General features: G+C 51.3%; 3 protein-coding genes across 3 annotated transcripts; 1 reads left to right on the top strand and 2 right to left on the bottom strand.

The window, feature by feature from the left end:
* UBXN1 (UBX domain protein 1) lies at nt 1-8,496 on the top strand. The gene is made up of 10 exons (XM_063145869.1): nt 1-93; nt 709-800; nt 1,649-1,702; nt 1,811-1,932; nt 2,463-2,541; nt 3,576-3,767; nt 4,801-4,852; nt 5,802-5,930; nt 6,839-7,025; nt 8,136-8,496. The coding sequence occupies exons 2-10, from the start codon at nt 745-747 to the stop codon at nt 8,186-8,188; spliced, it is 924 nt and encodes a 307-aa protein (XP_063001939.1). The 5' UTR covers nt 1-93; nt 709-744; the 3' UTR covers nt 8,189-8,496.
* Nucleotides 8,497-13,766: 5,270 nt separating this feature from the next.
* Nucleotides 13,767-15,258, bottom strand: DMAC1 (distal membrane arm assembly component 1). Its single transcript, XM_063146005.1, has 2 exons — nt 14,995-15,258; nt 13,767-14,119 (listed from the first exon to the last, which is right to left on the bottom strand). Exons 1-2 carry the CDS (start codon nt 15,179-15,181, stop codon nt 14,061-14,063), a joined length of 246 nt encoding a protein of 81 aa, XP_063002075.1. The 5' UTR covers nt 15,182-15,258; the 3' UTR covers nt 13,767-14,060.
* Nucleotides 15,259-18,395: 3,137 nt separating this feature from the next.
* On the bottom strand, nt 18,396-19,767 carry LOC134412178 (ubiquinol-cytochrome-c reductase complex assembly factor 3-like). Its single transcript, XM_063146004.1, has 2 exons — nt 19,592-19,767; nt 18,396-18,797 (listed from the first exon to the last, which is right to left on the bottom strand). Exons 1-2 carry the CDS (start codon nt 19,709-19,711, stop codon nt 18,666-18,668), a joined length of 252 nt encoding a protein of 83 aa, XP_063002074.1. The 5' UTR covers nt 19,712-19,767; the 3' UTR covers nt 18,396-18,665.
* Between the last annotated feature and the right edge of the window lie 874 nt (nt 19,768-20,641).

The following is a 20,641-nucleotide window of genomic DNA, read 5'->3' as shown; positions in this document are numbered from 1 at the left end:
AAACAGCAGCCGCGCGACGGACCCGCCGCTTCCGGTGCCGCCGTCGCTGCTGCTGCAGCCACCTGGAAAAGAGCTTCTGACACGGAGCCTCAGGTGAGGGGGGGGACGCTCCTCCCCCGCCCCCTCGAAAGCGGCAATGGGGAGGGGGGGAGAGAGAACTCGCACAGCCCCCCCCCCCACACGTGACTCAGCCCTTCCTCCCCCAGCTTGCTATCGCTATGGGAGTGGGGGCGAAGAGGGTCCCTTTAAGGGATGTGGGAGGAGCCTAGGGGGGCGGAGCTCGTCCTTGGCCCCTCCCCTTTCCCAGGTCACTTATTCTAATGAGCTTTGAGTAGGGGGAGGGGGGGAGACACAAGCTGGGCCTTCCCCACCCTCCTCCCCTCCAGGTGATTTGGATATCGACTCCCATCAGCCCCATCCAGCGTAGCCTGTGATTAAGGATGATGGGAGTTGTAGTCCAAGACAGCTGGAGGGTGCCCTAGAGCTGCCTTCCCTAACCCGGCGGTGCTCTCCAAACAATTTGGGCTTTAACTCCCATCAGCCGCAGCCAGCACGGTCAGTCGGCAAAGGATGATGGGAGTTGTAGTCTGACGCGTCTGCAGAGCTCTGAGTTGGAGAAGGCTGCTGCTCTAGAGGGGTTGGCCTCGTCCCCAAGGAAGAGGTGGCGGTAAGCGGGAAGGGTTTTATTGTCCGTCATTTCCCTTCCAGGGTCCGCTGACAGCAGTTGTGGCAGCAGAGGCCATCATGGAGAGCACGGCTCTCGAGAGCCTGATTGAGATGGGCTTCCCCCAGAACAGAGCGTACGTGTTCGTTCCTGGGCAAAAGGCGGGGGGCGAAACACATGGGGGAGAAACACATGGGGGAAACCAGCCGTTCAGGTCCCGTGTCCCTTGCTCAGGAGTCCTCGAAGCGGAGCACGTCGTCCAGAGCTTTGTGGGAACTCAGCGGAGTGCACGGCTGCCTTTGTGGTGCGGGAGCTCTTCCCCGTTCCCAGTGCAGACGTTGACCCGTGAAAGAGGCGTACAAAGCTATGCCTGGCGTGGAGAAGGTGGATAGGGAGACGTTTCTCTTTCTCGCATAATGCTAGATACCATCCCATGAAGCTGATGGGTGGGAGATTCAGGGCAGGTCAAAGGAAGGACTTCCTCACACAGCGCAGAGTCAAACTGTGGAATTCAGAACCACAAGATGCGGTGATGGCCACCAATTTGGATGGCTTTAAAAGGGGGTTAGGCAAAGTCTTGGTCTTGATGGCCCTATCCACCTCCAGTCTCAGTGGCAGTAAGCCTATGTACGCCAGTTGCTGGGGAACATGGGCAGGAGGGTGCTGTTGCACTCCTGTCCTGTTTGTGGATTTCCTGGGAGCAGCTGGTCAGCCACTGCGTGAACAGAATCCTGACTAGACGGACTCTTGGTCTGATCCAGCAGGGCTGCGCTTACGTTCTCATGTTCTTAACCTGCAACACGATGTGTGAGAAGCAGAGCTAGCAGGGAAACCGTGCATCATGGACTTCTTTGTTGCGCGTTAGATAGAGGGGGTGGGAATTGGGGTGGGCTTATGCATGGGGGCACTCAGAAGAGCAGGAAAAAAGTGTGGAGCGTTGAGATGTAACTCACTGCATCTTATTTCTTGTTTCCTTCCTCTCAGAGAGAAGGCTCTAGCGCTGACTGGGAACCAGGGCATTGAATCGGCAATGGACTGGTGGGTGTTGCCTCTGTGCCTGTCTCACTACTGCACAGTCCTTCCCAGCTATCCCCCCCCCCACACACACACTCTTCTCCTGAACTGTGGCCCTCTCTTCATTTCCAGGCTCATGGAGCACGAGAATGACCTGGACTTGGATGAGCCCTATGTTCCCCCCCCAGGCCACGTTCTGAGCTCAGAGGAGCCCCCCGAGGGGAGGACGCCGGAGGCGGTGCAGACTGGATCAGGTCAGAGCAAAACTGGAGAAGCTGACATGGGAGGCCTGGTATGGCGGAACTCCCACGCCTCTGCTTTAGCACTCCCCTCCGGATCAGCTTGACCATCACTCATCTGGGCAGAGGAACCACTCTCTAAGTGTGCCTCTGTCTTGCCTGGATTAAGTTCCGTTTGTTTGCCCTCACCCAGCGGAGACGCTGATCCAGCACTCTCACGGGGACTGTTCATGCAAAACTCTAACCCACACTCAGTAGTTGTGTGTGGGTTGTTTTGAACCGTGGCTGAACTGATTTAAACTGTTTAAACTGTTTTATTGTAAAGCACCATGATGCTGGAAATGCTGGGGTGGCACTCTAGAAATGTTTAAATAAATAATTCTCAGCCATGGTGAATTTCTCTTTTTTCTTTTACCATCCCTGGGGGTGTTTGAGAAGGTGTGGATCCAGACCCTCAAATCCCAGCGACTGAGGCATTGGCGTGCTTGTTCCCTGGTTCCCCTGCTCCCCACGGATAAGAGAATCACAGTATTCCCTCCCCACAGATCTGACGTTAGAGGAGCTGACTGACGAAGACAACCGACGCCCCCTGAGCGAAGAAGAGAAACGGGAACAAACAAAGAGGTAATCGTTTTGACGGTTTTGCCCCGAACTAAGCCACGTTCTGCGCCAAGAAGACCTGGATTCTGCAGCCAGCCTAAGATAAGCCAGTTCTGCAAATGTGCATGATTTCGTAACTCTGCAAGGAGGTGAGTTTCTGCTTCTGTTGGCCGTGATGAGGAGCACAAGGCGGAAGCCCTTCCCATCTCACTGTCTCTTGGCTACAGCCATGCACACCTTTGCAACCCATGAGGGCTAGAAGCTTCCTTTTAAAAGTGAAAGCTGAGGTTCGTGGGTCTCTAAATTCCACATAGCCTCAGCTTGCATTGTCTTACGGCCCACTTTTTAAATTAATGAGTGGTGCTGCGTAGAACGACTCCTTTGGGAAGCTGGGCCTCCTTCCCTTAAGAACCCACATTGGGTTCTAGACGCTCCGCTGGAGAGCCAAGCAAAGTCCGAACAGGCAAACATTACCACAAGCCTAAAAGACAAACTCAGATCCATGAAATGCTTTATTTAAGGAAATTATAACAATTTAGAAAAGGCAGTTCTATGGGCGTTAGGAGGTTCTCCTGTGATGATCTTCTCAGCAGCGAAAGGGAAATATAAGCCTGACCAAAATGGGCTTGGCTGGTGGAGGGAAGGCTGGCTGAGTGGGTGCCTCCGCACACCTCCGTTGGAGGCACAAAGGCCGCGTGAAGGAAGGTGCTGAGGAGTGGGGCTGCCATCTTCCCGCTGCCTGCATCCCTGCAGAGGAATCAAGGAGGTGCTCTGGGCTAGATTAGGGTGCCCGGCGAGCCAGCTTGGCTTTCTGAACCCCTGCCATAAAAGGATTTTGGATTTTTTCCCTCCCCGGACTTTTGATGTTTCGCTCACGTTGCCGTGCAGAGATCCTCGGTGTTTCGTTTTGTTTTGAAACAGCTCTGCCTCCACGCAGCGTGCCACGAGGTCCGTCTAACCAACGGGGTGGCGCTCAGGGCTGGGGTTTCCGGGAGAAGGGCAGTGGCTGTCTAGGGGGCAGGGGCGCCCCTGAGCACCTCCGCCGCTTGTCCCTTCAGGATGATGGAGCTGATCTCTCAGAAGCAGCGGGAGCGCGAGGAGCGCGAGAAGCGGGAGAGCATTGAGCGGGAGAAGCAGCGCCGGAAGCAGGGCCAGGAGCTCTCCCTCATCCGCCAGAAGCTGCAAGAGGACGAGATGAAGAAGCTGGCGGAAGAGAGGCGCCGGGAGAAGCTGGAGGAGAAGTTGGCCAAGTGAGAGGGCCGGGAAGGGGGAACCCAGGTGGGGGTGGGTGGATGGGGGCAGGCTGCTGCAGGGGAGGACGGCAGGGTGGGTGCGAGTGAGTGTTTTCGGCCTTCACAAATCAAAACCAAAGTCCTGAGGACATAGGAAGCCTCCCCCTGGCAGGAGATCCTTGGTCCGTCTAACCCAGTACTGTCCCCACACTGACTGGCAGCAGCAGCAGCTTTCCAGGGTTTCAGGCAGGAGTCCGTCCGTCCCCAGCCCTACCTGGAAATGCCGGGGGATTTAACCTGTGACCAAAGCAAATGGGCTCCCGCTGAGCTATACCCCTTCCCCTAAAAAGTAAGCAAGGTCCCAGTCCTCATGGTTCTGAATAAAAGCAAATTTAAATAGGGACTGCCTTATACGGAGTCAGACCCTTGGTCCATCTTGCCCAGTGTTGATGACACTGGCTGGCAGCGGCGGCGGCTCTCCAGAGCTTCAGGCGGGAGTTTTCCCAGCCCCATCTGAAGATGCCGGAGATCAAACCTGGGACTTTCTGCATGCGAGGCAGGGGCCCTGTCACAAAGTTACAGCCTGCCTTCTGTAGGAACAGGGGGAGCTTCCTTGTACTGGGTTAGATCCGTGGTCCGTCTAGCCCAGCCTTGGGCACCCCGGTTTAATGGAAAGACAGGATGAAAATAGTTTTAAGCAATAGCGTGAAGGAACGGCTCTGTTACATGCAGTGGGGGCAGGGAGGGTGGGGGCAGAGTGGTTGCCTGAGCTTGAGTGGACAAGATTTGAGGTGCGTGGACTTAAAACGTGGACTCCTGCTCCTTACGCCACCCAAGCTGTGTAGCGTTAGTGGTTTTTAAGGCTCCTCTTGTGAGAAATGTTGGGATCTTGAGAACATTTCATGATAGTGAAAATGAAGGCAGGGGGATATATAGAAACCCCCCCCCAAGGCCATCTTCAGAGAGCGCCCCCACCCCCGGGGCTGGATTGGACCCTCGGCTCCCAAACTCTCATGTGACGCCCCCCACTTAAAATTGTTTTCCTTTCCAGGGAGCGAGTGCGAGAGAAGATTGAACGAGACAAGGCTGAGAGAGCCAAGAAGGTGAGTGAGCAACAGAGGCTGGGAAAAGGGGTGGGGGTGGCGGGTGGGGGTGGGGGCTTTGGAACAAAGAGGATCTCTCTCTCTCTCTCTCTCTCTCTCTCTCTCTCTCTCCTCTATTTGAAAACTCAACCCTGTCCTGTTAGAAGAGGAGATTAGAGCGTTTGAAGCTGTGCGGGTCACGCAGAGAAGACAGAATACATGAATATTTATTTATTCGTTTGGCCTGTTGTGGCAACTTCTCTTGCTGCATTTCCTGTTTCCCCTTGTTACACTGTCTCTCCCTCTCTCTGTTATGGTGCTACTCTGCACACATTTGCAATACACAACTTACAGAGAGCAGAACACAGAAATGCGTTTACTCGCAGGTGGGGCTCCAGACCCCATTTCAGACAGCAGGCTGGGGCAACTACAGGCAGGTAGATTTACTGCCGGAGAGGTGTTCCAGCCTCACCAGTTCAACCGGCAAGCAGCCCATGTTCTTCTTCAGCGTTGGGAGGGAAGATAGCAGGAAAGTTTAGGGCAATTTGCACTTTACAGAAAAGACACGGGAACTGCTTGTGCATGGCTATTTCCATTCCGGGAGCAACAAAGCTAGAGATTTGCACTGTATTCAAGAACTGCACCTAAGCAGGCCTCTGGGGAGCTGTGAAGTACAGTGGGGCATTCCTGGCTTGTTTAAACTAACCAGAGTTCCTTTCCCGCGTTTGGACGTAGCAGGAAACCCTAATTAGTTTCTAAATAGAAGCGGATGCTTCCAGCCTCCCTGTGGCTGCAGCGTTAGGTGGAGGGCCGGCTGCTTCCACGTTATGTCCACGCGGAGCGAGAGGACCTTACGCCCTTTGGCAGTGGTCAAGAGCGAGGGGACAAATCCATCAGCATTGGGTAGCTTAGCACAGGGGCTGTTTCCGTCCTAATCGCCTCGGCGTGGGTTCTCTCTGTTTCCCTCTAGTTCGGGGGCGGCTCCTGCAGCTCTTCTCAAGCATCTAGCCCCCCTGAGCCGATGGCTCCCGCACCGGTTCCCTCCTCGCCCAGCCAGGAGCCCCCGGTCAAGCGAGAGTACGACCAGTGCAGGATACAGGTAACGGACCGAAGTCACGGCGTCCCGGGCATAGCTGTTTCTCAAGCGGACCGTTAGCCACTCTGTTTGTCGTCAGAAGTCCTTATAGGTCCTGACCCCTGTTCTAAAGCCTTGAGAAAATGCTTAGACCTTAGCAGTTTGAATGATTTAAAAAGCAAACCTTTGGTATTCCAGTTGCACAGCTAACATGTGCTGCACTCGGGCAAATTAGGAACGGCTATACTCTGAATGCTCCTTTAGGGCTGAATCCTGGATGAGCCAATGTTTGGGTACTCATGAGCCTCCAAAATTGGACACTTAGGAGTATTCTGCCACTCTGCATTTAAATAGACGGGCGTTTTCAGGAACAGGGAGGGCAGGAGGCCGGGTCGTCTGCAGAATTCCTCACCCAGCCAATGCCCCAGTCTCCTCCCCTCTCTGTCCCCCGGGAACGCCCCCTTTCCCCATCTCCGCACATCAACTCCCCGCCAGCCCTGGCCAGCGTGGCCCCTGGGGAGGGATTGTGGGAGTTTTTGACCAAAACGTATTGAGGGCAGCAAGCTGGAGGAGGCTGGTTTGTCGAGAGAATAGCAGAGGTGGGTGAATGAGTTTAACCAGAGAACGTAACTTTTTCTAGCTTTAGGCCTTTTTTTTTATAATGTCTGAACAAGCGTAGGATTGCGTCTTAAAAGTTTATCAATAAATAAAATAAACCAAGCTGGCTTGTTTCAATAAACCACCAAGTTGAACCACAGTTTTTGGGTTTGTAAGCAATGCTAAACGTCAGTTCATCGAACGTGGCAGCTGAGGCCCCAATCCCGCTCTTTGCGGCCACGCTGTGAGAGGGGTAAGGCTGCCTTGTTCACAGAAAGGACCAGCCGTCACTTTGCCATCGGGGCCACTGTTCTGTTCTGCCCCTTCCTCGGCAGGTGAGGCTGCTGGACGGCACGTCGCTCACTCAGACCTTCCGCGCCAAAGAGCAGCTGGCCGCCGTCCGCCTCTACGTGCAGCTGAACCGCCAGGACGGCGGGGAGGTGGAGCCTTTCAACCTTCTCACTAGCTTCCCGCGGCGCGTCTTCACCGAGGAAGACATGGAGAGGCCCCTGCAGGAGTTGGGTGAGTCCGAGGCGGCTGGGGCTGGACCGGGACCCGTGGTTTGCTGCAATTGTCGCACAGGGGAGGGAAGTCTTGCCGCGTGCTGCTTCTCCCGGGTCTAAGCTGCCCCATTTCCCACTGCTTAAGGGGTGGGCAACCCAGCATCCTCCAGATGTTTTGGATTCCAACACCCATCGCGCCTGGCCATTAGCCGTGTGGGCTGAAGAGACTTGCAGGCCAAGACGCCTGGAGGGCCCTTGTTTGCCTGCCCCTCTCCACCCAGGGCTCTCCGCAGCTCTTCGGCATTTCCAGTGAGGAGGCTTTCTCGGAACCTACGTCTTGATCCTCTGAACGGGAGAGGCCGGGGACTGAAGCTGCGGGCCACGCTGAGGTTCTGCCTCCAAGCTCCCGGCCACCTTGCATTTTGAAACCATTGGATTCCCTTCCGCCCCCCCTAGGTCCAGGGCTCCTGTCCCCCAGCCCCCCCCCCGCAAACTGCAGCCTCCCTCGGAGGACACGGTATCCCCAAACTATTTCTGTTCGCAGAGGAAATGTACAAGGGAGAAAAGCCAGAGGTGGGCGAATGCTCAAGGGCTTGAGAAGTTACGTTCTCTGGTTAAACGCATTCATCCACCTCTGCGATTCTCTCAACAAATTAGCCTTCCCCAGCCTGGTGCCCTCCAGACATGGAGAGGCCCCTGCAGGAGTTGGGTGAGTCCGAGGCGACTGGGGCTGGACCGGGACCCGCGGTTTGCTGCAATTGTCGCACAGGGGAGGGACCGATCTAAAACTCCCATAATTCTTCACCAGTGGCCAGCAGGGGAGTCAACGTCCAAAACCTCTGGAGGGCAGCAGGTCAGGGAGGGCCACGTTGGGGCTGAAAACTGTCGCTCCGAGGGACTCGTTTAGTGCTTCACCCAGAAGGGGCCTGAAACCCTGGAGAACTGGTCATGGTTGGCAGTGGACTCTGGACAAGGCAGCCTGCTGTCCCCACCAGGAGGGTATCCGGGACGGGCCTTGCCCCGTTGTCCCATTCCACCGTCCCCAAACGCCTCTTCTGCCTGCCCACCTTGGGCGTGGCTTCTTCCTTGCCTCCCACTTTTGCCTCTTTCTGCTCTGTCTTTTCTACAGGTCTGGTGCCTTCAGCCGTGTTGATCGTGGCTAAGAAGGGGAACAACAGCTGAATGGCCCTCTGGCTGCCCTCCCACTTCGGCCTCAGCCCTCCCTCGCTGCTGCTGCTGCTGCTGCTGGCGGTGACCCTCATCTTTCCTTGTTCTCCGCCATGGGGTGCCGCCCCACAGCCTCTCCGGCACCCCTCAGCTCTGACTGCAGAGACTCCAAAGCAGCGACATTCTCAGGCTGGGCTTCAGGAGAAATTATGGGGTGGAGGTAGAAGCGTTGCCCTTCCCCACGGCCCCTTGGTGGGGAGGCGCACGACTGCAACCTGACTCTCCCCACCACCACCACCTCCTCCTCCTCCTCCTCCTCCCCCGGCACCACACCATGAATAAAAACCTATTCCCTCTCTCCTGCTGCCAGTTGTGACTTTTTTTATATACCAGAAGAGAAGCGGAAAGCGGCCCACTCCTGTCAGAGTGCAGTTATCCCGAAGAGGCAGGCAAGTGCCTCCCTGACCGTTTCTCCTGTGACATTCCTTCGCTATGTCATGCAGTCGTCGGAAATCCTCGCTTTTCCTTGCAGCTGCAAGACCTGCTAGTTGAGCTTCCTTTTTTGTTTGTTTTAAGAGCCATTTCAATTTCAGAAGGTGCCACAGTGATAATATTTGGCCACCAGAGGGCACCCAAGTATAGGCCCCTATGTTTTAAACAGCTATGGCGGTCAGCAGGCTGCAGTGATAATATTTGGCCACCAGAGGGCACCCAAGTACAGCCCCTATGTTTTAAACAGACCTATGGCGGTCAGCAGGCTGCAGTGTTAATATTTGGCCACCAGAGGGCACCCAAGTATAGGCCCCTATGTTTTAAACAGAGCTATGGCGGTCAGCAGGCTGCAGTGATAATATTTGGCCACCAGAGGGCACCCAAGTACAGGCCCCTATGTTTAAAACAGAGCTATGGCGGTCAGCAGGCTGCAGTGATAATATTTGGCCACCAGAGGGCACCCAAGCACAGGCCCCTATGTTTTAAACAGAGCTATGGCGGTCAGCAGGCTGCAGTGATAATATTTGGCCACCAGAGGGCACCCAAGTACAGGCCCCTATGTTTTAAACAGAGCTATGGCGGTCAGCAGGCTGCAGTGATAATATTTGGCCACCAGAGGGCACCCAAGCACAGGCCCCTATGTTTTAAACAGAGCTATGGCGGTCAGCAGGCTGCAGTGATAATATTTGGCCACCAGAGGGCACCCAAGTACAGGCCCCTATGTTTTAAACAGACCTATGGCGGTCAGCAGGCTGCAGTGATAATATTTGGCCACCAGAGGGCACCCAAGTACAGCCCCTATGTTTTAAACAGACCTATGGCGGTCAGCAGGCTGCAGTGTTAATATTTGGCCACCAGAGGGCACCCAAGTACAGGCCCCTATGTTTAAAACAGAGCTATGGCGGTCAGCAGGCTGCAGTGATAATATTTGGCCACCAGAGGGCACCCAAGTACAGGCCCCTATGTTTTAAACAGACCTATGGCGGTCAGCAGGCTGCAGTGTTAATATTTGGCCACCAGAGGGCACCCAAGTACAGGCCCCTATGTTTTAAACAGAGCTATGGCGGTCAGCAGGCTGCAGTGATAATATTTGGCCACCAGAGGGCACCCAAGTACAGGCCCCTATGTTTTAAACAGAGCTATGGCGGTCAGCAGGCTGCAGTGATAATATTTGGCCACCAGAGGGCACCCAAGTACAGGCCCCTATGTTTTAAACAGACCTATGGCGGTCAGCAGGCTGCAGTGATAATATTTGGCCACCAGAGGGCACCCAAGTACAGGCCCTATGTTTTAAACAGACCTATGGCGGTCAGCAGGCTGCAGTGATAATATTTGGCCACCAGAGGGCACCCAAGTACAGGCCCCTATGTTTTAAACAGAGCTATGGCGGTCAGCAGGCTGCAGTGATAATATTTGGCCACCAGAGGGCACCCAAGTATAGGCCCCTATGTTTTAAACAGACCTATGGCGGTCAGCAGGCTGCAGTGATAATATTTGGCCACCAGAGGGCACCCAAGTACAGGCCCCTATGTTTTAAACAGACCTATGGCGGTCAGCAGGCTGCAGTGATAATATTTGGCCACCAGAGGGCACCCAAGTACAGGCCCCTATGTTTTAAACAGAGCTATGGCGGTCAGCAGGCTGCAGTGATAATATTTGGCCACCAGAGGGCACCCAAGTACAGGCCCCTATGTTTTAAACAGAGCTATGGCGGTCAGCAGGCTGCAGTGATAATATTTGGCCACCAGAGGGCACCCAAGTACAGGCCCCTATGTTTTAAACAGACCTATGGCGGACAGCAGGCTGCAGTGATAATATTTGGCCACCAGAGGGCACCCAAGTACAGGCCCCTATGTTTTAAACAGACCTATGGCGGTCAGCAGGCTGCAGTGATAATATTTGGCCACCAGAGGGCACCCAAGTACAGGCCCCTATGTTTTAAACAGAGCTATGGCGGTCAGCAGGCTGCAGTGATAATATTTGGCCACCAGAGGGCACCCAAGTACAGGCTCCTATGTTTAAAACAGACCTATGGCGGACAGCAGGCTGCAGTGATAATATTTGGCCACCAGAGGGCACCCAAGTACAGGCCCCTATGTTTTAAACAGAGCTATGGCGGTCAGCAGGCTGCAGTGATAATATTTGGCCACCAGAGGGCACCCAAGTACAGGCCCCTATGTTTTAAACAGAGCTATGGCGGTCAGCAGGCTGCAGTGATAATATTTGGCCGCCAGAGGGCACCCAAGTACAGGCCCCTATGTTTTAAACAGAGCTATGGCGGTCAGCAGGCTGCAGTGATAATATTTGGCCACCAGAGGGCATCCAAGTACAGGCCCCTATGTTTAAAACAGAGCTATGGCGGTCAGCAGGCTGCAGTGATAATATTTGGCCACCAGAGGGCACCCAAGTACAGGCCCCTATGTTTAAAACAGAGCTATGGCGGTCAGCAGGCTGCAGTGATAATATTTGGCCACCAGAGGGCACCCAAGTACAGGCCCCTATGTTTTAAACAGAGCTATGGCGGTCAGCAGGCTGCAGTGATAATATTTGGCCACCAGAGGGCACCCAAGTACAGGCCCCTATGTTTTAAACAGAGCTATGGCGGTCAGCAGGCTGCAGTGATAATATTTGGCCACCAGAGGGCACCCAAGTACAGGCCCCTATGTTTTAAACAGAGCTATGGCGGTCAGCAGGCTGCAGTGATAATATTTGGCCACCAGAGGGCACCCAAGTACAGGCCCCTATGTTTTAAACAGACCTATGGCGGACAGCAGGCTGCAGTGATAATATTTGGCCACCAGAGGGCACCCAAGTACAGGCCCCTATGTTTAAAACAGAGCTATGGCGGTCAGCAGGCTGCAGTGATAATATTTGGCCACCAGAGGGCACCCAAGTACAGGCCCCTATGTTTTAAACAGAGCTATGGCGGTCAGCAGGCTGCAGTGATAATATTTGGCCACCAGAGGGCACCCAAGTATAGGCCCCTATGTTTAAAACAGAGCTATGGCGGTCAGCAGGCTGCAGTGATAATATTTGGCCACCAGAGGGCACCCAAGTACAGGCCCCTATGTTTTAAACAGAGCTATGGCGGTCAGCAGGCTGCAGTGATAATATTTGGCCACCAGAGGGCACCCAAGTACAGGCCCCTATGTTTTAAACAGACCTATGGCGGTCAGCAGGCTGCAGTGTTAATATTTGGCCACCAGAGGGCACCCAAGTACAGGCCCCTATGTTTTAAACAGAGCTATGGCGGTCAGCAGGCTGCAGTGTTAATATTTGGCCACCAGAGGGCACCCAAGTACAGGCCCCTATGTTTTAAACAGAGCTATGGCGGTCAGCAGGCTGCAGTGATAATATTTGGCCACCAGAGGGCACCCAAGTACAGGCCCCTATGTTTTAAACAGAGCTATGGCGGTCAGCAGGCTGCAGTGATAATATTTGGCCACCAGAGGGCACCCAAGTATAGGCCCCTATGTTTAAAACAGAGCTATGGCGGTCAGCAGGCTGCAGTGATAATATTTGGCCACCAGAGGGCACCCAAGTACAGGCCCCTATGTTTTAAACAGAGCTATGGCGGTCAGCAGGCTGCAGTGATAATATTTGGCCACCAGAGGGCACCCAAGTACAGGCCCCTATGTTTTAAACAGAGCTATGGCGGTCAGCAGGCTGCAGTGATAATATTTGGCCACCAGAGGGCACCCAAGTACAGGCCCCTATGTTTTAAACAGAGCTATGGCGGTCAGCAGGCTGCAGTGATAATATTTGGCCACCAGAGGGCACCCAAGTACAGGCCCCTAGGTTTTAAACAGAGCTATGGCGGTCAGCAGGCTGCAGTGATAATATTTGGCCACCAGAGGGCACCCAAGTACAGGCCCCTATGTTTTAAACAGACCTATGGCGGTCAGCAGGCTGCAGTGATAATATTTGGCCACCAGAGGGCACCCAAGTACAGCCCCTATGTTTTAAACAGACCTATGGCGGTCAGCAGGCTGCAGTGTTAATATTTGGCCACCAGAGGGCACCCAATATAAGCACCGTTTTCTTTTCTGTAGCTAATAGTGGTGTGTTTGTTTATAGTTGCAGTCCGGATTGGGGCCATGTGTGTGTTAAATTACTCTCCCCCAACCTGGAACCTTCTAGATGTCTTGGAGTATAACTCCCAGGGGGCTGAGGCTGATGGGAGTTGAAGTGCAGAACATTTGAAGGACACAAAGTTGGGGAAAGCTGAGACAGACAATTTACATTTTCCCTCTGCTACCGCCTTGATCCAAACTGGTTCTTCCATGGCAGTGGTGCCTCCTGATGTGCTCACCTAGCAGTAGAGCTCCCAGTGCCCTTTAAATTTCCCACAAGGCACTAGAGCTCTGTTGAGGGCATTGTGGGAATTTTAAAGGGCGGTGTTACATGAGAAAACTTCCTTGTTTGTGAGAATGGGCAATCACAAGACCAACTATCCTTGATGGTGGGATTTGGGACAGACCAGAGCATAGAAGAGGTGAGTTTTCTAGGGACAGGGTGAGGGTGGGGTTAGTCAGTAAGCCTCTGCCCCTCCTCCCACTGCGTTTCCTTTTAGGCATAGGAAGGGGCTTCCTTGGCATCAATGGAGACTTTTTCAAGCCTAAAGGAAGTGCGGGAGGGGTCTTAACTATTGGGAGGAGGGACTCCTCACTAGCAGCAACCCTCCCCCTAAATGCCTCCCCCCCATGAGCAAAACGTAGATCTCCAGAGTGAGATTTTGTGGCACAGCAAACCCAAGTCTATTCCTCCCCCACACTCCACTTCCATCGCCCCTGCCAACAATCAGGCAGCGCTGAGCATGCTCAACCATCATTGGGCTGTTTTTGAGGTCCCCTACCCACCCCAATTTTTGGTGGGGGGACTTCTGCAAACCTTGCCTGCTGATCCCTCCCTCTTGTCCATGGATGCTGCTGTTTCGGCTGCGCATGCAACAGCACTCACAGCCCAGACATCAGAAAGGGAGAGAATGCTGATGGACCCATGCAGTCTTGAGAGATCATGAACGGTGCTAGGCTGAAAGTGGTTCAACGCCCCTTGTTTACAGGCGGCTGTAAGTACGACCAAAAACGAATGGGAGACCAAGTGTTTTGTGGTGTGTTTTTTTAATATACAAGAATGAAGATCCTTCATCCCTCCCAGGTGTGATACATTGCACAGACTCCTGTGCTGATGACCTCAGCAATCAGGAAAGCTAATGACATAATTGTCTGCATGGCTAAAGCGAGGGGAAGACAGCAGCACAGCTGTGGCTTTCCATAGGCTGTTTTACAGCAGTCCTCACAAACAAAGGCAAACCAAAGCCAACTCCATTTGACTTTTATTGTCCGTGCTATGAAGTGATGCTGTTTCTGGAAAAGGATGGTAAGGAGGTCTGTGATCACTTCTTCAGTTTCCCAACTGGGTCTATCAACACTAAAAAACCCCAACAGGCAAGACCTGGGAGGAAAAGAAGAAAGATTATTAGCAGCATACACATGATTCCGAAGGGAGCAAAGAAACTTCCCTCAAGTAGCCAACAAAGGTGCTGAGTGCCAATTAATATGTAGCCAAAAATGGAACCAAGGAAGAAGAGGGGGCGACGAGAGGGACATATCAGCATGCTTGGAGAAACCCCAAGATTTGAAGTGTAAAAAACAAGCAGTTGAATGCGGACTGAGCATGTTTAGTGGCCAACGAATGCTGTGTACCTATTGGGGGGAACATGAAAAAACAGCTGAATGGAATGGATTATTTTACAAGGGGGGTATGGTATGCAACACTTTGTTGCAGATGACACTTGTAACATTTAAGACACAAGCAAGGGCTGCTCATTATCAACAAATCTCATTATATGGGCAATAGGTACAGGGGGTTCTATATAGTGAACAATACAAGTCCAACACAGTTCCTCATGGGACAGCTGTTGCATCCTGCCAAAGTTTTGTTTGTTTTTGCCACTTGGTACCTCGTCTCCGCAAAGATCTAACAGCAACAGTAGAGATATCTTTTGATAAGGCAAAAGGATACAGCTGTTACGTTGACGGGGAGGGGAGGGGAGGGAGAGAATTGCAGCCCTGCAGATCTCGGTGGATTGCAACTCCCATCAGCTCTTGCCAGCATGGCCAATGGTGAGGGATGGTGGGAGTTGCAATGCAACAACATTTAGTCTACCCGACAGCCTGGAAACCCTCGCCCTCTAGGGCCCGACACGAATATAGTCACTCGACAATGATGAGGCGCAAAGGCGCTCTGCACATGCTCAGAGGCTTCAACCGAACGGCCGACCTCTAGCAAGTCAAGTAGGCCCCGGGCTGGGGCACCGCCGCACTTACCGCAGGCGAAGCTGATCTGGGTGATGTGCCACATGTTGGGGGGGATCCCCCGCCTCATGACCTTGCGGGGTCCCAGGTAGACCCAGAAGGCGGAGCCGAGCAGCGCCGTCCCGGTCACGACGCGGCAGCTCAAGCAGTTCCAGAAGGGATGCTTCTGAGGGGCCGGAGGCCGCTCCTCGGACGACATGGCCCCGCTCCGGAGGACAATGGCAGCGCCCAGCAAGCCACGCCGGAAGTCGCTTGTGCGGGGCGGCCGGAAGTACAGACGGAAACCGCTCTACGCTTCCTTTCCCCGTCTCTATAGAAGGAAAGAGGCGGCGTGCGCTTGTAACAAGCGTCCGGGCGGCAACATCTCCCTTCGTCATTTGTTGCTCTTGGAGAGGTAACGCTAGCTTTGCCAATATTTATGAATTATTGTTAATTTCAATACAGGGTGTTTTTCCCCCTCTCTGTCTTTTTTGAAGGGCTATTTGGTAGGAAACATCAAGCAAGTAGCAGCCTATGTTTGCAACTTTAGCTGTATTTCCCCCCTTCCTATAACCCTGAAGCAGCAGTATCTGAAATGTGTTTTGAGTGTTTTAATTTAATGTCATTTATTATAATTCGGTTCCTTTCACCCACCAAGCAGCTCAGCATGACTTACATGCTTCCTCTGCTCCTCTTCCTCCATTTGAGAGGAGTACAAACTTAAGACTAACCAGCATCATGGCTGAGCAAAGCTACTATTCTAGTGATTTAAAATATTTCATATTCTGCCTGGCATCACAGTTGATTTCATGGCGGTTTACAACAATCACCAACATATTAGGCTTCCTTTCTGACAGCTGCTGCTTGCCTCAGATTGAAAGGTGTTTCTGCTAAAAGAGCAAGCAGATGCACCTGTGATTACTGAAACCGGTGATTAGGGTTGTTGATCTGCATCCTTGTTGTTTTGAGTATTTGTATCCATAGTATAAGACCAGAAGAAATCATGTTCTAAAAAAGGACTATTGAATGCATGAGAACAGACAGATTTTTTTTAAAACAAATACAAATACTGGCTGTAGTGATGAGGCATTATAGGATCTCCCACAAAAAATGTCCCATGCCCCCCAAATCATGTACCTTCATGGTAGTTCCAAAATACATTCTGATTGGATGGTTTAATTTGTAATTATTGCTTTTCTGTCCCTCTCTGTCATATAATTCTAGGTTATGGTTGTCTAAGTCCGCTTTTTAAAAAAATTGCTATGGATCAATTCAAGGGCTGCCCCACTTCTTCTCCTCCCCCCACCCCCCCGAATGTTCCAGCTCCTTAAATATTCTTGCAAAAGACAGTGGAATCTCCCAGTTAACATGTTTTTTGATCAACGTGTAAATGGTTCTTTTTTTAAAAGATTCCCCCCATATTCCATGCTGAAGCACAGGTGTGGGGAACATGTGGTCCTCAAGATATTGGACTGCAATTCCCATCAGCACTAGGGAAATGGTAGGAATTTTAGTTCAACAAGTTCTGGAGTGCTACACATTCCCCATCCCTGCCTTAGCTGTTCTAGACAAGAACACCCTTTATTTTGACACCAGTTTTCAAACTTGATGCTTCTGGCTTGTTGTTAACATTTTAACATCCTAACATTTTGCAGAACACTGTTGAAATTTGAGTCCTAACAACAGTGGTGCTCCCTAAATAATCAGTTTATTTGTAATGCTGCTCTTACAAACCAAAGCAGCTCATGACATCAGAAGATTTTACTTAACAAAACATTGTAATATTTCAAGATCATTCAGTATCATGGCGTATCAACAACAAAAAGTAAATAATTCAGTAATGAATATGTTACGGAGGTAACAGTTCTCCATATTGCTGAAAACCTGAACAGGTTCTCCATATTGCTGAAAACCTGAGTCTTAGAACACATTCTTATAACAGAGCTCATACCATAAATAAATAAATAAACAATACTTGGTCCCTAAAGTCCCTAAAACTCCCTAAACTGAAACAAAGCCCCTAAAAGTCCCTTTTTTTAATCCTAGGTCCTTAAAGTCCCTAAAAATGGGTATATGATTTTTGTTTTGAATAATCATTCTGAAACGTCGTACCCGGGATGAAAGGTTGAAACTTACCAATTTTTAAAGCCATCAAGCCTGAATTGCTGCAACTTGCCTAAAAAAATATATTGAAAATCATAAAAAATTACATACATTATTTTTTAAAAAACCTTATTTTTAGTCGTTTAATATGGCTAAAATAATTGATGAACTTAAAAGTTGAGTTAAAGTTAATAGACAAGCTAAAAATTGAACTTAAAGAATTAATATGCATTGGAGAGAGTTAAAAAAAGTTTTTTGGTTTGACCTTAACAGGCTTAGTGGTAGGTTGTTGGTGTTTTTTTTAAAACAACAACAACATTCTTTTGAGTGATGTTTTTGTTGTTTCCATAGTTTTTATGAGGTCCCTGTTTTGACCTGAAAGCAGCACCCTAAAGTCCCTAAAATAGACTTGAATATGGAGTATGAGCCCTGTATACATGTTTAGACAGAAAAAGCCCTACAACTCTCAGCATTTATCAATGGTTTATTACAATTTCCCACCCTGAGCATTGCTTGGGTATGAAGCCCACCCAATACCTTCTCTGCCATGAAGAGCAAAAGTTGCAAAGTAATGAGGGAGGGGAGAGGAAAACTACAGGGTCGCACTCCCCCTGTCTCTCTCCCGGCAGAGGTCATCCCACAGGGCGACCAAGGCAGTTTCCGTTCCAAAACCAGGCCTGAAACCCGATTGAAATGGATCTAGATAATCCGTTTCATTCAAGAGTGCCTGGAGTTGTCCTGCAACCACCCGCTCAAGCACCTTGCCCAGGAAAGGGATATTAGCCACTTCGCTGCAGCATCCTGCTTAATAGGTAACGAGATTCCCATGGTTAGTTCCAGCTCTTGGCCTGCTTCTCCACCTCTACAGAAACCAGTTTTTGTCCAAAATGAGGCTTTGCAAGCAAAAGGAAATAGGGAGGAAGAAGTCGCAGGAGGCAGCTTGAGTCTGATAAATCAGGGCCACAGATTAGTGCCCTCTCAAATGGTCTCGATGTGTATTTTCTCCCATACAAGTGAATCCTTGCCTTTCGCATCCTGTGGGGAAATGTTACATGGTGTTTACGGGCCACATCCCTTCACTGTGCTCCAAACGCTTTCCCCATCCACTAATCATGGGTGTTTTTTCTGGCTTTTGCAGCCCATGAAAGCTTCTATGAAGTAGAAATTGGCCCTTGGCACAGCTCTGTTCTAAGGGGTACTTGTAATACATCTCTGCACACGTAGACCTTGCACCCTGCAAGGAACTTTGCAATGTACAAGCCCTTGCCCCTCCCAATAGACACGCATACACATACCTTGTCCATCACAATGACAGGCATTTCAAGGTGCCGTTGTAATTTATGACGATCCTTTATTATCGCTTGCCATTGACTCCAAAGCGACCCCATGGGCAAGAAGGGTATGGGTGCAGCACAAAAACGGAGTGATCTCCCCACCAAGGGGACACCAAAATCTTCCTAGTCCCATGCTACAATACCACACAGCCGTGGCATGGCATCTGCCAAGGACAGTCTTGCTGAGTTCTAAGTTGAATCGGGCCAGACACCTGTTAAGCTAGGTTCATCCCAGGGGTCCAGGGATTTCCCCACCCACACCTGCAGTTATTTCCTCCAGGGCCACGGCTTACTGGCCACGTTCTCGTTGGTCTCAGCTGCTTCTTTAAGGATCGCCATGATCTGGGTGTTTTGCTTTTGCCTCTCTGTCCACAGCCGAGGGTTGGATTCACGGAACTCCTGAAGGGGGTGTGGGGAGAGAAATGACACGTTAGAAAGGTAAGCTGGAGGAAGGCAGAGGCGGATGAGAGAGTTACGTGGCTTTAAGGAAGCATCGATGTCCATTGGGGTGGAAAGCAGCTTAGGGCGCAATCCTATGCCTGTTTAGATAGAGGTCCTACAACCCCCAACATGCCCCAGCCAGAATAGCATAGCTGGTTGGGTCATGCTAGGAGTTGTAACACTTCGTTTTTGTCTAAACAGGCAAAGAGGATTGCGCTCTTAGTGAACATAGGAGGGTGCTTTCTACTGGGTCATACTATTGATCTATCTAGCTCACACCAGAGATAGGAGATTCTGGGCATCTTTTATTTTATTTTTATCAAATTTACATTCTGCCTTTTTTCTTCCAAGGAACCCAAGGCGGTGACCATAATCCTCCTCCTCTCTATTTTATCCTCACAACAATCCTGCGAGGTAGGTTGGGCTGAGAGTCTGTGAATGGCCCAAATTCACCCAGGGAGTTTCTGTGGCCGAGTGGGGACTAGAACCCGACTTCCAGTCTAACACTCTTGCCGCTACACCACACTGGAGGCTGGGGCTGATAGGGGTTGGGATCCCATTGGCAGGTTCCTGGTTTGTTCTTGACAGGCAAAGCGTTCAGGTTTGGAAAGGTCTTCCCCATCAATCTGCCAGATGTTGTTGGTCCTGCGATTCTCATCTCGTCTCAATATTGCCTCTGGCGACTGGGCCTGATGGATCTGAACCTGGGCTCCGCCCCGCCCGCCCCCCTTCGCCCACAAGGACTCGCCCACCTTGTCCATCTCCTCCATGCGTTTTCTGTTCGGCACTATCGCAATCCACAGCACACCCGCCAGGCCTAAGGACCCCGCCATGGCCAAGAGCCCCGAGATTACGCGCGACGCAGTCCCCATGGAAACAAGCAGCCCCTTCCACAAGCCAGAGACGGACCAAAGGAGAAGGAGGAGGAAGGAAGACAAAAGGCGGAGCACAGCCATAGAGACGAGGAGGTGTGTCCCGGCCAGAGTGCCCTGAACAAAACATAGAGATAAGAAAAGGGAAGACTGGTAATGTGTATTACTGGGAGATGCAGGTTGTAGCTTTCTTTAGACTCTGCTTTTCTTTTCTACGGAGAAAACAATGGCTTGTTTCGGGTGGGAAATAATGTAATTCTTTGTATTTTAAAACTTTTTTTTTAATGCCCTGCAAATGCCAGCGTCAATACAAATACGGACCATTATCCCTATCCCCATATTGGGGGCTGAGGGCTGTTGTACGGCAGCCTTGCAATGTAGTACACTATTCATAAGGAAATGTGAAAAAGAAAAAAAAAACCTGAATTACTCCAATATTGCTATCAATAGGCAGCTGTTGCTTCTCCCTAAGGGAGAGGGGGGGAGCCTCTCCCCACCAGATATATTGGACTTCAACTCCCATCAGCCCCAGCCAGCATGGCCAATTGTCAGGAATGCTGGGAGTTGGAGTCTAAAACATATGGAGGACACCAGGTTGAGGGTGGTTTACTCCAGGGGCAAGCACCGTAGAGCCCTCCAGATGGTTTGGACTATAACTCCCATAATCCCTTAACTTGGGGCTGATGGAAGATGTAGTCCAAAACATATGAAGGGCACCAGGCTGCCAACCCCCTGACTAATCTATGGTCAGTTGCCATAGACCACAGGAGACAATATTTTTGCTGGAAGAAATTCTGCCCTTCCTTCTAACTACTCCCTGAGAATTAAAGTAGAGGCTGAAACATGTCAGGCTTCCTGAAAATAAACATTTTGCATCCTGAGAATGCATTTCTCTTCTTTCTGATGTACATTGGATGCTTACCTCCTTCT

Source organism: Elgaria multicarinata, chromosome 21, assembly GCF_023053635.1.
Source record: "Elgaria multicarinata webbii isolate HBS135686 ecotype San Diego chromosome 21, rElgMul1.1.pri, whole genome shotgun sequence".
Classification (NCBI taxonomy): domain Eukaryota; kingdom Metazoa; phylum Chordata; class Lepidosauria; order Squamata; family Anguidae; genus Elgaria; species Elgaria multicarinata.
Note: the sequence above shows the minus strand (reverse complement) of the source record. Positions and strands in the feature narration are given on the sequence as shown.

Excerpts from the sequence above, each read along its gene's own strand:
- DMAC1 (XM_063146005.1), bottom strand. The coding sequence starts at position 15,181 with ATGTCGTCCGAGGAGCGGCCTCCGGCCCCTCAGAAGCATCCCTTCTGG. Across the intron at positions 14,120-14,994 it reads CCAGATCAGCTTCGCCTGCG|GTCTTGCCTGTTGGGGTTTT; the intron begins GTAAGTGCGGCG and ends TTTTCCTCCCAG.
- LOC134412178 (XM_063146004.1), bottom strand. The coding sequence starts at position 19,711 with ATGGGGACTGCGTCGCGCGTAATCTCGGGGCTCTTGGCCATGGCGGGG. Across the intron at positions 18,798-19,591 it reads GCATGGAGGAGATGGACAAG|GAGTTCCGTGAATCCAACCC; the intron begins GTGGGCGAGTCC and ends CACCCCCTTCAG.
- UBXN1 (XM_063145869.1), top strand. The coding sequence starts at position 745 with ATGGAGAGCACGGCTCTCGAGAGCCTGATTGAGATGGGCTTCCCCCAG. Across the intron at positions 1,703-1,810 it reads ATTGAATCGGCAATGGACTG|GCTCATGGAGCACGAGAATG; the intron begins GTGGGTGTTGCC and ends CTTCATTTCCAG. Across the intron at positions 1,933-2,462 it reads GGCGGTGCAGACTGGATCAG|ATCTGACGTTAGAGGAGCTG; the intron begins GTCAGAGCAAAA and ends CCCTCCCCACAG.